The 13055-nt window shown below is 39.1% G+C and overlaps 2 protein-coding genes across 3 annotated transcripts; one reads left to right on the top strand and one right to left on the bottom strand.

The window, feature by feature from the left end:
- Positions 1 to 383: 383 nt before the first annotated feature.
- Positions 384 to 8804, bottom strand: dlgap5 (discs, large (Drosophila) homolog-associated protein 5). Of its 2 annotated transcripts, none has more exons than XM_087785136.1 (24): positions 8708 to 8804; positions 7927 to 8165; positions 7678 to 7856; positions 7531 to 7602; positions 7422 to 7461; positions 7272 to 7337; positions 7142 to 7207; positions 6910 to 6981; positions 6779 to 6822; positions 6514 to 6674; positions 6383 to 6427; positions 5306 to 5394; positions 5071 to 5231; positions 4905 to 5003; positions 4031 to 4215; positions 3836 to 3952; positions 3680 to 3768; positions 3451 to 3611; positions 2816 to 2917; positions 2351 to 2552; positions 1905 to 2260; positions 937 to 1084; positions 772 to 827; positions 384 to 681 (listed from the first exon to the last, which is right to left on the bottom strand). In XM_087785136.1, exons 2-24 carry the CDS (start codon positions 8153 to 8155, stop codon positions 574 to 576), a joined length of 2847 nt encoding a protein of 948 aa, XP_087641262.1. In that variant the 5' UTR covers positions 8156 to 8165; positions 8708 to 8804; the 3' UTR covers positions 384 to 573. The 2 variants fall into 2 exon arrangements, with proteins under 2 accessions (XP_087641262.1, XP_087641263.1); XM_087785137.1 differs by having other exon boundaries at positions 4031 to 4212.
- Positions 8805 to 9720: 916 nt separating this feature from the next.
- LOC148086955 (MARVEL domain-containing protein 3) lies at positions 9721 to 12856 on the top strand. Its single transcript, XM_087785130.1, has 4 exons — positions 9721 to 9745; positions 9857 to 10119; positions 11452 to 11570; positions 11880 to 12856. Exons 2-4 carry the CDS (start codon positions 9992 to 9994, stop codon positions 12497 to 12499), a joined length of 867 nt encoding a protein of 288 aa, XP_087641256.1. The 5' UTR covers positions 9721 to 9745; positions 9857 to 9991; the 3' UTR covers positions 12500 to 12856.
- The last annotated feature ends 199 nt before the right edge of the window (positions 12857 to 13055 follow it).

Here is a 13055-nt window from a genome sequence, read left to right as displayed (position 1 = left end):
ATGATGAATGTTTAGAATACCAGCTTGTTACCAAAGCACCGTTACCACCTTTTCTACCGAGGCACTTCAGATCTCATTAAATTTATTTTTATACGTTCACTTAAATGTACGAGTCACTCATTCTCTTTAATTTGATTTACTTGATTCCATTCTGACCTTTCAACACAACAAAATGATTATTTTGTTATGCTGGTACTTAATCCTGACACATTTAATGATAAGTGACCTTTAATTTACTTTGTAAAAACATGCTAAATGAAAATATTGGGTTTGTAAACTGATCTTTTAAAGTAAACTAACGTTTCTGATGAATGAAACAAATCACTTTCACGTGGTCTTTATTCCTAAAAACTATTTACAGTTTAAAAAATATATACAAACCACATATCAAAGCAGACAGGTAGTGGTCAAAGAACAGCTTGAAGTAGAATAAAAGTAGTAAAAAAAATGAAAAAATACTATTTGTACAAACACTTTTTTTGAGAAGCTGACCTGTGAACAGCCAGACAAATAAAAGATGAATAAAATTGAATAAAAAGAAAAAAAAATGTGCATAAAAGAACCAAAGAAGCACTAGAGAGGAGGGGTGAACACCATCAGGTCACTGGGACAGACCGACTCTCGTATCCTGTCCTTCAGGTTTGGGGTAAAGAGCAGCAAAGAAGCATCAGCTGAATTGACCTAAAAGAACAATTGAACATAGAAAGTGAGTTTGTCTTAAGCTTCATTACAACCCAGTGGAAATAAAAGATACATTTAAAAGGGACTCACCAGTGGCACCGGTGACTGCAGCGGGAACATCAAAGGCAGAACCTGTTGCTGTGGTGCTGTTAGAAAAATGACAACAGTGGTTTAAATGTGTGAACTCGGACACCTAAGGAACAAACCATTCGAACCGTTAATAATACAAAGATAAACCACAAGTTGGAATCATACCAGCTTCCTGTTGGCTCGGAGCGTCTTCAGGATGTGACGGACTCTCCATCTCCACGTCCAGACTCAGAGGGGAAGCAACTTTCTTGGGAGTCAGGCTGCACCTGCTGGAGGGCAGGAGGTAACGCTCAAAGTCCAGCCCAGGAGCGTCCTGCGGAACGAAGGAGGTTCATTACCATTCAGCAACTTATTTCACCTCAAAAAATACAAAAGATCTTCTAATGCTAATCATTGAGTGTAAGAAAATATTAATACCATTAAATATTAATAATCTCCATTTATATAATCTCTATTTATATAGCGCCTTTCTAGACCAGGGTCACAAAGCGCTTTGACAGCCATTCACACATACTGTATGCTGCACACACGCGCCAAGTCTACCAAGAGCAATCAGGGTAAAGTGTCTTGCTCAGGGACACAACGACACAAGCTTGTCTGGAGCTGGGATTGAACCTGCAACCTTTTGGACTGCAGGCAACCACTCTACCATCTGAGCTATGATTGGATTTTTTTGTTACAATACTAGCACTGCATTTTTTTCAAGCCATACAATTACATTTTTGATCATGATGTATGTCTCAAATAAAATAATTAGATTTTTTAAATTTATAATTAACATGGAAATATTCACATTGTTTGACAATTTTCTGCTGCAATTAAATGTCCAGCCACTAGTTGGCAGCAGGCACTATAACCTCCACAGCTTAAGGAAGAATGAAATCTTGGCCACAACTGAGGACGAGAGGATACAAGCTGATGTTTGGACACATTTTGGTTTCAAAACAGAAGACTGACTTCATCAAGAGTCATGTGGTCTGTAAATTCTGCAACACCAGAGTCACGTAATCGACAATACTACAAATGTATACTTGTTCCTACAGGATCACAATATATTGCATTGTTGCACCTATATTGCCAGATTCTTGCCAATACACACGCCTAACAAACCTCTGCTCCAAGAGTTGCTTTACCTCGACAACTGAACTGTCCGGCGTTTGACACCCAGACTTCTCCGTCTCTGTGGATCCCGGCCCAGCAGGAGTGAAGAGGATCTTGGTGGGCGAGGTTGCAGTGGTTTCATCAGCAGACAGACATGGGTCAGAACTGGCAGCTTCTTTTGTCTCCACGGTAACGTGAACGTCAGGGAGCAGAGGCACCTCCTCCAGGAGGCTCTCAGCTTCTGACCGCTGGGCTGCACAGAGGGACTCGAGGGTTGGTACCGGAGCAAGCGAGCGCAGAGTCCTTCGTCTTGGGGTGAGTAAGCTGGAGCGAGGAGAGTCTCGTGGTGTCACAGCAGCACTGAGTCGGTGAGATCTCCTTACGGAACCTGCACACGAATGGATAATCACATCGATCATTGCTGCACTGAGAGAATAAAAAAAAAAAAAACATTCAGAGATCACTGAAGAAGTCTCACATGAGGCTTTGGCTGGACTTTGGGCAGGCGGTGCTTCCTCGCAGCTCACAGGGGCTTCATCCTCCGGAACACTAGAAGAGCTCGTCGCCACCTCCGCTTCGGCCGCCAGCTGTTTGGCCTTCATGGCTGCTTTGATGGCAGCCAGGCGGGATCTGGCAGCTGCTTTGGTTCCTGCTGCTTTTTGAGTTACAGCTGCTGGTTTCTGTCAGAGAGTTTAGGAGAGTTAATAACACTTGAATTTCTAAAAAAATGTCATCTAAAACGTAAACAATGCCGACTCTGCAAAATCTAGAAAGGTTTTGCCACCTTACTGCTGCTTTAAATTAATGTGATAATGAAGTTAAAAACTACACTTTAAGTTAAAGTTCATTTCTGCAGTAATGATGTTTTGTTAAAAAAAAATTTTTTTTAATCTTAGACAACCTTTTGCTTCAGCCTAAAAAGCAAACGCCTGCGACTCATTACCTTGACTATTTTTCTCTGTCGTGGTGGCGACTTGTGTTCTTCCAGCCATCCTCGTGCTTCTGCGTCTTTCAGGGCTTGAAACTTTTTGTTTACATCTTCAACCTGTGAAGCAGAAGCAAAGAAAATCCTTCTTTAATGAGAGTCACAGATCCAAATGTTCCTGGGTTTGTAGTAGCAATGTTTCATATTTTTACAGTGTAGATTTTAATAAATTGTGTACAAAAATTAATGTTTTTATTTTTAATTAACATGCAAATATTCAGCATTTGTTTGTTTTTGTGTTGCAATTAAACTTATTGCCGCTAGATGGCAACAGTCATTACGCCCTGCACAACTTCAGGAACTAGGTCCCGGCGATGACTTAGGACGAGAGGATACAGTAGACTCCATCAGCTTTTAAGGCTAATGTTTTGGACATATTTTGGTTTCAAAACAAATAAAACGCAGATACAACTCGTTTAAATTCCCTAACACCAGAGTCAAGTACTCGGACAATACTACAACTATATCCTTGTTCCTACAGTATCACAAAGTATCTTATCGCTGTTGTGTATCATGATTGACAGTTTCTTGCGAGTACACAGCCCCTAGTTTCCCGTATCATGGCACTGAAGTGTCCGTCAATAGAGACTCACCTGATAATAAACCATGTCCCAGAAGCCCTGCAAGTCGCTACAGGTGGTGATCTTCTCGCCACGCTGCAGCTCACAGTCGTCCACTAGACCGCCAAACTGGCCAAACCTCTCCTTCATGAGCAGCCGTGCTTGACCCACAGCCGTCCTCATACGATCCCTCACTGAGGAAAACAAAGACAGTGAGTGTGAAGCAACCAGACGGATCAAACCAAAGCAGGGACATGCTCACTTTCTTCTGGGATCGACTCATCATCCACCTTCAGCTGCCACTGAGCACTCAGGAATGTGAGTTTCTCCGTCTCCAAGATTATTTGGGATCTGTTGAAGAACACATTGAGACGTTCAGAGCACAGAGCAACACACTTCAAGGCATCATCTTCTCTACCTGAAGTATGGAACGTCGTGCTGTGACTCGAGCCCATCGTCTGGATTTGAAGGTGCTTGATGAGAAACTTCACTTGATTCTCTCTGATGCTCATCACAGGGTGGAAGACGTGCACGTCTGGGGATGAAACGTTGTGATTTAGATGCAAAGCAAAGGGAACCAAAGTCAGTTTGAATATCAGAAGATGATTGTGACCTTGGTGTTTGAAATTCCTCTGCTGGGGTAGAAGAGAGATTTTTTAACTCGGGTCCATCAGGAGCAACCGAGGTGAGAATCTTGGCAGGTTCTGCTGCAGCTGAAGGTCCGTCCTCCGACATGATATCAGAACCCTCTGAAGCAGGAGGACTTGGGTGCTGCTCAACATCATTGGTATTCTTCTTCTAATAGTGAATCATTGCAAAGTTAAAAAATATATACACAATTAATAAAAAGTCATGATTGTATACCTATTGACATGTTTATGACTCAAAAAAGATTGGTTTCTTAATTTATAAAAGTAGAAAAACGTAATATTCGGACATAATTTCCCACATTTACTGTAATGATGGTCAAAGTGATTTTTTTTCTTACCTACGTTTTGAATCATTTATTACCAGTTGTTCCAATAATATTTGTATATAGCTTTGGCGGATTTTAATGGTATACATTACATTCAAATATTAGTGAATTTTAAAGCCCCTTCTCGTCTGATAGGATAATGGAGTGGTTTATATGTGACATCATCAGTTCAAGTTGCAAGCGCCGTCTTATTGGTTTCCATAGTAAAAATAAAGTAAAAAGGGATAAAAGCTTTATGTTGAGAACATAACACGATGATAGGAGAGATTTGCTATTTGTATTGAAATATAAAAGGGTCTTAAATTATCTTTATATTAATTTCTTTATAACTGCTATTAAAACAAACAAACGTCAGTGGCAGCAGTGTGAAGTTATGAGAGTCTGCTCAGGACTAGTGTGCAATATTTCTGGTGTAATGTTGGTATTGTCCTTCTTAACAACCAATCTTAACACTTGACCAGTCATGACTTGTGTAGTAGAACTCTATATATTACAACAATGAGGAAGTCACCTTCATGTTTCTCTGCCGTGTTGATTTCTCATTCTCCTCCTTCCAGCCTCGTGCTTCTGCTTCTACGAGGGCCTCAAACTTTTTATTGACATCTTCGACCTGGGACATCACAAGATAAATACCGTCATGATCTTTTCCTCCCACATCTAGCACCTTCCGAGCTCACCTGATAAAACACCATGTCCCAGAAACCTTGCAGGTCAGTGGGAGTCGTGATCTTCTCTCCACGCTGCAGCTCACAGTCGTCCACTAGACCACGGAACTGGTTGAACCGGCCCTTCATCAGCAGCCGAGCGTAACCCACAGCAGTCCTCATACGATCTCGGACTAAATGAAAAAAGTTAAGCGCATGTAAGAAAACGACTTAGTTGCTCTTGTGCAGAACTGAAGGCGTCACCTACATTCTACTGGAATGGACTCATCCTCCACCTTAACCTCCCAGGAAGTACACAGAGTGGTTAACTTCTCAGTCTCGTTGGAAAGTTCAGTCCTGTTGGCACAGAAGATATTCATCAACAAATGTATCAGGGATAAGTATAAATACCTTGTATCATAATAAAAGCAGGAGCAAATATAAGGCCATCGATTATTTAAGACTATAACGGCACATGCTTATTTTAGTCATTTATTTTATTCACTTTGAGTTTTGCATTGTTCATTTTTCCATTTTGGTGTAAATTTTGTCTAAAATACATTTAACATGCATTTAAAAATATCTTGAGATGGTTCATCACACATTGAACTCAGCTGGTAAACTACATAATAAAATGATCTTGGACCTCTACTGTAATAATAATGTGTCCGTTTGTATAAAACTATATTCAATTAAATATTTACATTATGTGGTTATTAAATTGTTTTTTCCAGTAGCCAATACATACAGCAATTTTTTATAAAAAATAAATAAATAAAAATAAAATAAGCACAAGAGAAATAAAGAGAAAGAACACAATTACACAATCTAAGTCTAAAGATAAAGACAAAGAACATAGATCAAAGAAAAACAACAAAGACAAAGGATACAAAGATTAACATAGAACATCCAGATACTCTCACTCCACTCCTGCCCCTGAACTCAGAATTGTACAATTTAATAGCCTGAGGAATGAATGAATCCTTGAGTCTATTTGTTTTGCACCTGGGTAGGAGCATTCGTGCACTCATTCTGCTTCTCTGCTCACTGATGACAGTGTTCAGAGGATGACTGTCATCATCCATGATGGACAGTAGTTTGTTCAATGATCTCCTCTCAGCAACTGTCACCAGTGAGTCCAGCTTCATTCCAACCACAGAGCCAGCCTTTCTGATCAACCCGTCCAACCTGTTGACACTCCTCTTGGACACATTTCCACCCCAACACAGAACAGGACACTTGGGTTTGCAAATTAGTTGTGCTTTAAGCACAATTTCAAAAGTACCACTTTTGCATAAATCCCATAATAATTATTGAAAATTCAAACTAGGTCAGTTTACTCCACCTGAAGTAAGGAACGTCATGCTTAGTTTCAACAGGAAGGCTGGGGCTGAAGAACAAAAAATAAAAGATGTATTAAAAGAGAAATAAAAGCACAACAAAAATGTTTAACATTTGTTCTGAAAATCAACAAACCTTGGCATCGGGAATGCATTTGCTGAGCGAGGAGTGAGGGGTTCAAACTTAAAAGATGACAAGCCTGTGGGAGCTTCAAACATAAATCCATCAGGAGCAAATGAGGAGGGATCCTGTGCTGGTTCCACCACCATCTTATCCTCTTCAGGTTCCTTCAAAAGCTGAACACAACCAAGTATATATTTATATTGGAAAAAACAACAATATTTTCATTTGAATAACTGGTGCACTCCTCGTGTCCAGAAAACCACCTCAAATTACTTACATCTGACTGAGCAGGATCAACTTCTGTGGCAGATGAGGCATCTTCTAAAATGGGAGTGAACAAATTAAAACTCAAATTCTGCAGTGTCAAGAGAGAAATAAATATTTTGTAGTGTGCATTTATACAAGTACCCGCTGGCATGGATCTACCAGGTGCAGGCAGAACAGTATCTGCAGATGTTCTGCTTCTGGTCGTTCTCAAATCTGCAGAGAACAAAACATTAGTCACACTGACTGACAAAATGATTTGATAATAATTGTATGTTGTGACTGTTCATCATCTGCAGTAATGTCATTATGGTTTTCAGCACTTTTGCTTCTGATAAATAAATTCATATTAATGAAAATAAGAAAAACTGACAACCTGCAGGTTTGTTGTTCTGCTTGTTTTTCACTGCAGTGGCAGATCTGGTGGAGGCTCTCACAGGCTCTATCAAGATGAAACCGTAAGACGAGTCAAAAAGATCTACTTTGGTGCTCAAGCTGTAACTTACCTATAACAGCTTTGTTTCTGGTCTGTGCAGCTCGTGTTTTCGTTGATTTCTCCACTTCTGGTTTCCCTAATAAAAAGCAAACGTGATCTTTACTTGAGAATAAAGAAGACATGGTGCATAAATATGCATCAACAAAGATAGATAACGAACCTTTGTTTCCTGTCGTATTTACGTTCTGGATCTTCAGCGGCTGTGATAAAATGTAGTGAGAGTTGAAATAAAATGCTGAGGATTTGTAAAATATGGGTAAATGTTTAACCTTTTGAAGTTGCTGCTTCATGGAGCGCGTTACTCTGCCGCTGCTTTGTGGTGGAGCAACAATTGGTCTGGTCTTAAAAAGAAAAAAAGAAAACGTTTATCTTTACGGATGGAACGAGAATACAAGTTAATGGCGACTTCTGCTCACCTCTTTGGGTTTGATTAACGTAGATGGAACAGATGTAATGACTAGAGTGTCTTTCGCATGATAGACGCCAGTCTTGAATACACCTTTACGCTCCTTTTCCCGCTTTTGCTTCTCCTTTTCAAGAGCTTTACGCTCTCTCCATCTATCAAGCTGTTTCGCTCGCTCTTCAACCGCTTTGTCTGAAAAAACACGAATGGTTAATATTCAGAAAAGAAAAGAAAATTTGATTTTATTATAAACACGACATACTTTTGGCAGGTTTCACACCCTTGTGTGAGTCTTCTTCGTGAGAAGACACAGTCATGTTGGAGTCCAGACAAGAGATGTCCTGCTCCGAGATCTTCTCAAGCTGCCGGCGTTGATTCACCAGGTTTGCTCGGTTCTCTTTTTGCGACTGAGATTTTCTACGAGACATTTTCACTCTGAGCATTGACACGCTTGCGTCTCGCTCTCGACGATGTGCAAAGCGAGACTCCATATTGAGCTATCTGTAAAACAAAAAACAGAGGATGGCAATATTTACAAATATTGTAAAGGGCAAGCTTAAGATTATTTTTTTATTGATTAAAAAGAGAAGAGTTCAGATAAAGATGAAGTGACGTAAGAATGATAGTTTTCTTCAGGGACTTGTAAATGTAGAATACATCAGAAGGCTCGTCAGAATTCATGTAGTCAAAAGTACAGTGTTTGTCATTATGGTGATAATGTGCTCGGTAAAATGATAAAAACCAGTCACTTTAGAGAAATTATCGTTTATCCCGCTGAAGGGATTTGTTTTTATTCCAGATGTAATAACAATGATCTTGTTCGAACACATGCAGTTAAATTGGTATTGTTGACATACCTTGGGATTCATTTAAACAGCTCACAACATATATTTAACAGGTTGTCCAAGAAAAACAAGATTTTAATATCTGGTAGGTGGTTTCAAACTAACGGTGGAGCGCTATTACCATAACACTGCGGAAGTCAACAACAAACACTAGTGCAAACCCTTCTTTACATGAAATCAAACATAAAAGCATCTTACCTTAAACCTTAAACTTCAAACTAAAAGATCGATCGTTGACGCGTCTTATGGTTCGACTGAAAACTTCAAAACTGTCCTGAACTAAACTGCACACACGCTCTAACCCCTGAAGACTGTTTTTTAAATCGAACAAGGTGGTCGTTTATTGGCTGAGGCTACTGCGCAGGGAAGGATTTGATTGGCCGGTGAGCGCATCGGCTCTACGTCTCGTTTCCGAATTAACATTCTTGTCAGCGCCCTCTAGCGATCAGGAAGTTGGGCGAAGTTCAACAGTTTGGGTGTGTGTGATCTGATAAGTTAAGAAGTTTATAGTATACTAGTTATATATTTATTTAGCTTAACATTCGTGTAACCATTAAGGACAGTCACATGTATTTTACATTCATTTAATTTACACCTTTCAGAATCAGAACGTTTTGTTTAGTTTATTGCCAGTTTGTGGTGTTGACTGACATGAATGAAATAAATATAGATACATTAAATGAGATGATTGAGATACAACTATTGAGTTTGCTGTGTTGGACAATTTGTCACAACAAGTGTATCAACGGATATTTCATTATAGATGTGTTTTTTGATCATGGTTAGTTTTTCCCAGCAGAAAGTTAACAAAACAAGACACAAAATACAGTACACATTTTATACGTTAAAAACTATGAAAAAGAACAAAAATAACTAACATAGCAATACTTAAAAACAACAACAACAGTAGAATGTAAAAGATTAAAAATGCAACACAGTTCAGGAATATGTGTGTGTTGGGGTTTTAAAAAATAAACTAAGAATTATATTCTTTATTTTTCAGGATAAATAATTAAAAAAAAAGACAGTTTTGTGAATCCAGTTTATTCCCAGGTAAGTTAACACAAGCATTTAGATTAAAAAAAAAAAAAAACATTATTGAAAATGTATAACATTGCTGTTTATTTACATGGTAAAGGTTCTCATGGCCACACCTGGTCACCTTAAGCCCCGCCCCTCTCAGCATACCAGGTAGAGTGAGTTTCACTGTAGCCCGTTGAGACGCAGATTTTACTGGTATTTATCTTCTTTCTTGCTTTTTTGACTGGTCTGCTCCAGGTACATGACAGTATCAAGCCGTTTCTGTTAATTTGTTTACTTCTTTTTCAACAGTTCGTTTCTTTTTAGGGTCAACTTTTTTCTGTTAGCTGTTAGCTTCACTAATGTAGGTGAGGAGGAAGAGATCACCAGTGACGTCATCGGTTAACTAATGTTTCAAGACAGTCTCTAAGTTTCTGGGACGCTTTTCTTTTGGGGTCAGCGATGAGTCAGCCACCCCGGTCCAAACCCCGGGGCCCCCGGGAGAGGGAGTACCGCGATAGGGAGTACCGAGAGAGGGACCGAGAGCCCCGCGACAGAGAGAGGAGGCACAGGGACTCACCTGACGACAGGTGAGTGTCACGCCTGGTAATAATGAAGATGATTTACTGGAATAGTGAGAGGGTTATTAATATTATCTTTACATTTTTTTGGATTATATTACTAGAATTACATTGTTGTGGATTTTTCCCTTATTTATTTCCTTTTATGGTATTATCTTTTATTTTATTTACATGTATCGTATTTTATAAATTCTATATTTTGTTTCATACATATTATTTAATCGGATTATTCTTTAATGCCACCACAACACTGGCAATACAAATATCTGATTCAACGTTTTTGATCAATGGTTAGAAGAAAAAGGAATAATATGAAAGTATATCAGTTCCATCAGCATATTAAATGGTTGAATTAACATTTGGGTTTTTTTAAGCTTTTTTTTAAATCATAAAACGTAATACTTTCTATATTGTTCAATAATGTAATTCCAATAATTCAAAAATAATCAATTTGATAGTTTTAATGGGTAGGCTTTTAAATGCAATATTTTTAAATTCGATTTGTATGGAATTTAAGACTTAATATTTAATGTAAAATATACACATTTGAATCTTTTTTAAATTGATTAAAATTACAATATCAAGCTTTATGTGTATTTAAAAAAATGTTTAGAAATGATTCGATTTCTTTAAATGGCATTGTTTAAAAGCCAAAAATTCAAACATTTGAAATGTTCTGTATATATATAGTTTTCATGTTCAAAAGAGTGTCAAGGTTGTACTTCTATAGGGCATTTTCTTAGATTTTACTCAAATTATACACTAAAAGCTTTTTTTCTTTTTATCTCTTTGCCACTGATTTATGTTGCAAGATGTGCCAACATCTTTGGTCCATGGAGATAAATAATATTGTAATTAGTCTTCAAAACATTTTGAGTTAAACGAGTAAAATAAAATTGTAATGAACAAATTCGCAAATATTTATACCTGAAGATAGGTTATATTTTTAATATTTAAAAGTATATACTGTATACTATTAGATGTGTTAAATTATATTATTAATATTATGTATATGTATAATATTATTATTATAGTAATTCTATTAAGTAAATGGATCCATCAGGTAGAATTAATTACTATTTTATTATGATGTTTTGTCATGATTTCAGGTTTCACAGAAATATTGATGTCCTACAAATATATAATTACATTTATTAGTTTCTTCAAGGTGAAACTTTGAGAGTACATAGCGCCTCCATGATATCACCAGTCAAGCCATTACATTATGACCGTCACCATATGTCAGGATTAGTTAATTCTTAGTGTAATGACTCAAAGTGGTTCATAGCCTCATTGAAAGGAGGTTCAGAAAACTGACAAGAATATTTTGTTCTCTATCAGGACGTCATCGCGCCCTCCGTACCTGCCCCCAGAGTCGGAGCAGAACCACCGACCACAGGAGAGGCATGTGCGGGTGGAGAGTAACCAGTCCAAGTGTTCGCATGTCTGCTCTAGGAGAGGTGAGGTGGGAGGGGAAGGGGTGAGACTGGAGGGGGAAGTAGCTTTTTCAAGGAGGGAGATGAGAAGAGTTGAGAAAAAGTGAGGGGGGGGAGAATAGTTTCACTCTCACTGTGACTGGACCAACTGGTTTATCACAACTATGGTGTGCGTGTTCATCCGCGCATGTGTACATGCATGCACACGTTGGTTCAATTTATGTGAGTTTTGATTTTTTCTGTTTTACTTGCGTGTGTGTTTTAATTGCAATTGTGTGTATTTTAATGTATACTTTCTAAGCTGTTCAGGGTCACTGACTGCAGTCTTTGCAGGAATCGTCCTCATCGTGTCTGTGCTCACTAACGCGCTGGTCCTCATCTGCGTGGTCGCAGCTCAGATGGTCGTTTCCGGGATGACCTCGATGGGCGGACTCGGCGGCTTCGACATCAACAGTAACTTCCAGCTGCAGGGGACGGAGTTGCAGAAGGTGCGCGACCTGGACATGAAGTACAGCCAGATGAGGGCGCCAGGGATCTATGGGGGCGTGGCCTTTAGCCTGACCATGGGGGTGGTCTCCCTGCTCTTTGTAGTTTCCGGAACCAAACCGCCGCACATGATGTCTCGCCGGCTACTCGTGGGGGCGCTGGTGTTCCAGGCTGTGGGCGCTGTGGCGTACCTGGTGGCCGTCGGCCTCTACTTGCACTTCGTCATAAAAGTCAACTCAACACAAGTGTGCGAGGAGCGCGAGCGCATTTATGCTCGCAATGGCTACACCTGGATGAACTGTGACGTCAGCGGCGCAGATGCAGCAGTGGCGTTGTTTGGAATCATCACGGCCATCTTGTACGCCTGCGGGGCGGGTTTCACCTTCGTCACCATACGACAAGTCAAACGTTACGTGCAGAAGTACCAGCAGAGGGAGGCGCACGGGGCGGCGACCACCTCTGTGTAGGAAACGATGACCAACATCTTGAGAGAAAAAAGGTGCATGAGCTGGGAGCAGCTGCAGAATCTCCAGCAGGGGCTGTAATAAATGCTGCTACGTTGTCCTGTGACCCCAAAATCCATACACGGTGCCGAAAAAAAATAGCATGCTAAGCTATAATTGCACAAGTCTGCCTTTCACGAATCAAATAGACAACAATCTGTAGAAAGCCACTTGCAGGTGTTCGAAAGCCTTTTATTACTGTGGAAATTATCCTTTAATTTTCCTATCATGAAGCATCAAAACACTTGTTGTGTTTTGTTTTTCAGTGTTGTTTTTATAACAAGTTGATTTACTGTCTTTTAATAAAACCATTCAACTGCAATTAAACTCTTTTTCATAATTAATACCCCAGAGGTTTTCCTGGACAATTTTTGTAACATTGTAAATTAAGATATAGTGTGTTTTAACTAAAGACTAAGCTTTGTAAAATACAATTCTAATTCTCCTAATAGAAGTTTAAGAATCAAGATCAAACTCTGATTTCATAAAAATTAACACGATTTTCTCATATAAGTTGATC

The sequence above is a fragment of the Callionymus lyra genome, chromosome 2 (genome assembly GCF_982586985.1).
Source record: "Callionymus lyra chromosome 2, fCalLyr1.hap1.1, whole genome shotgun sequence".
Lineage (NCBI taxonomy): Eukaryota > Metazoa > Chordata > Actinopteri > Syngnathiformes > Callionymidae > Callionymus > Callionymus lyra.
Note: the sequence above shows the minus strand (reverse complement) of the source record. Positions and strands in the feature narration are given on the sequence as shown.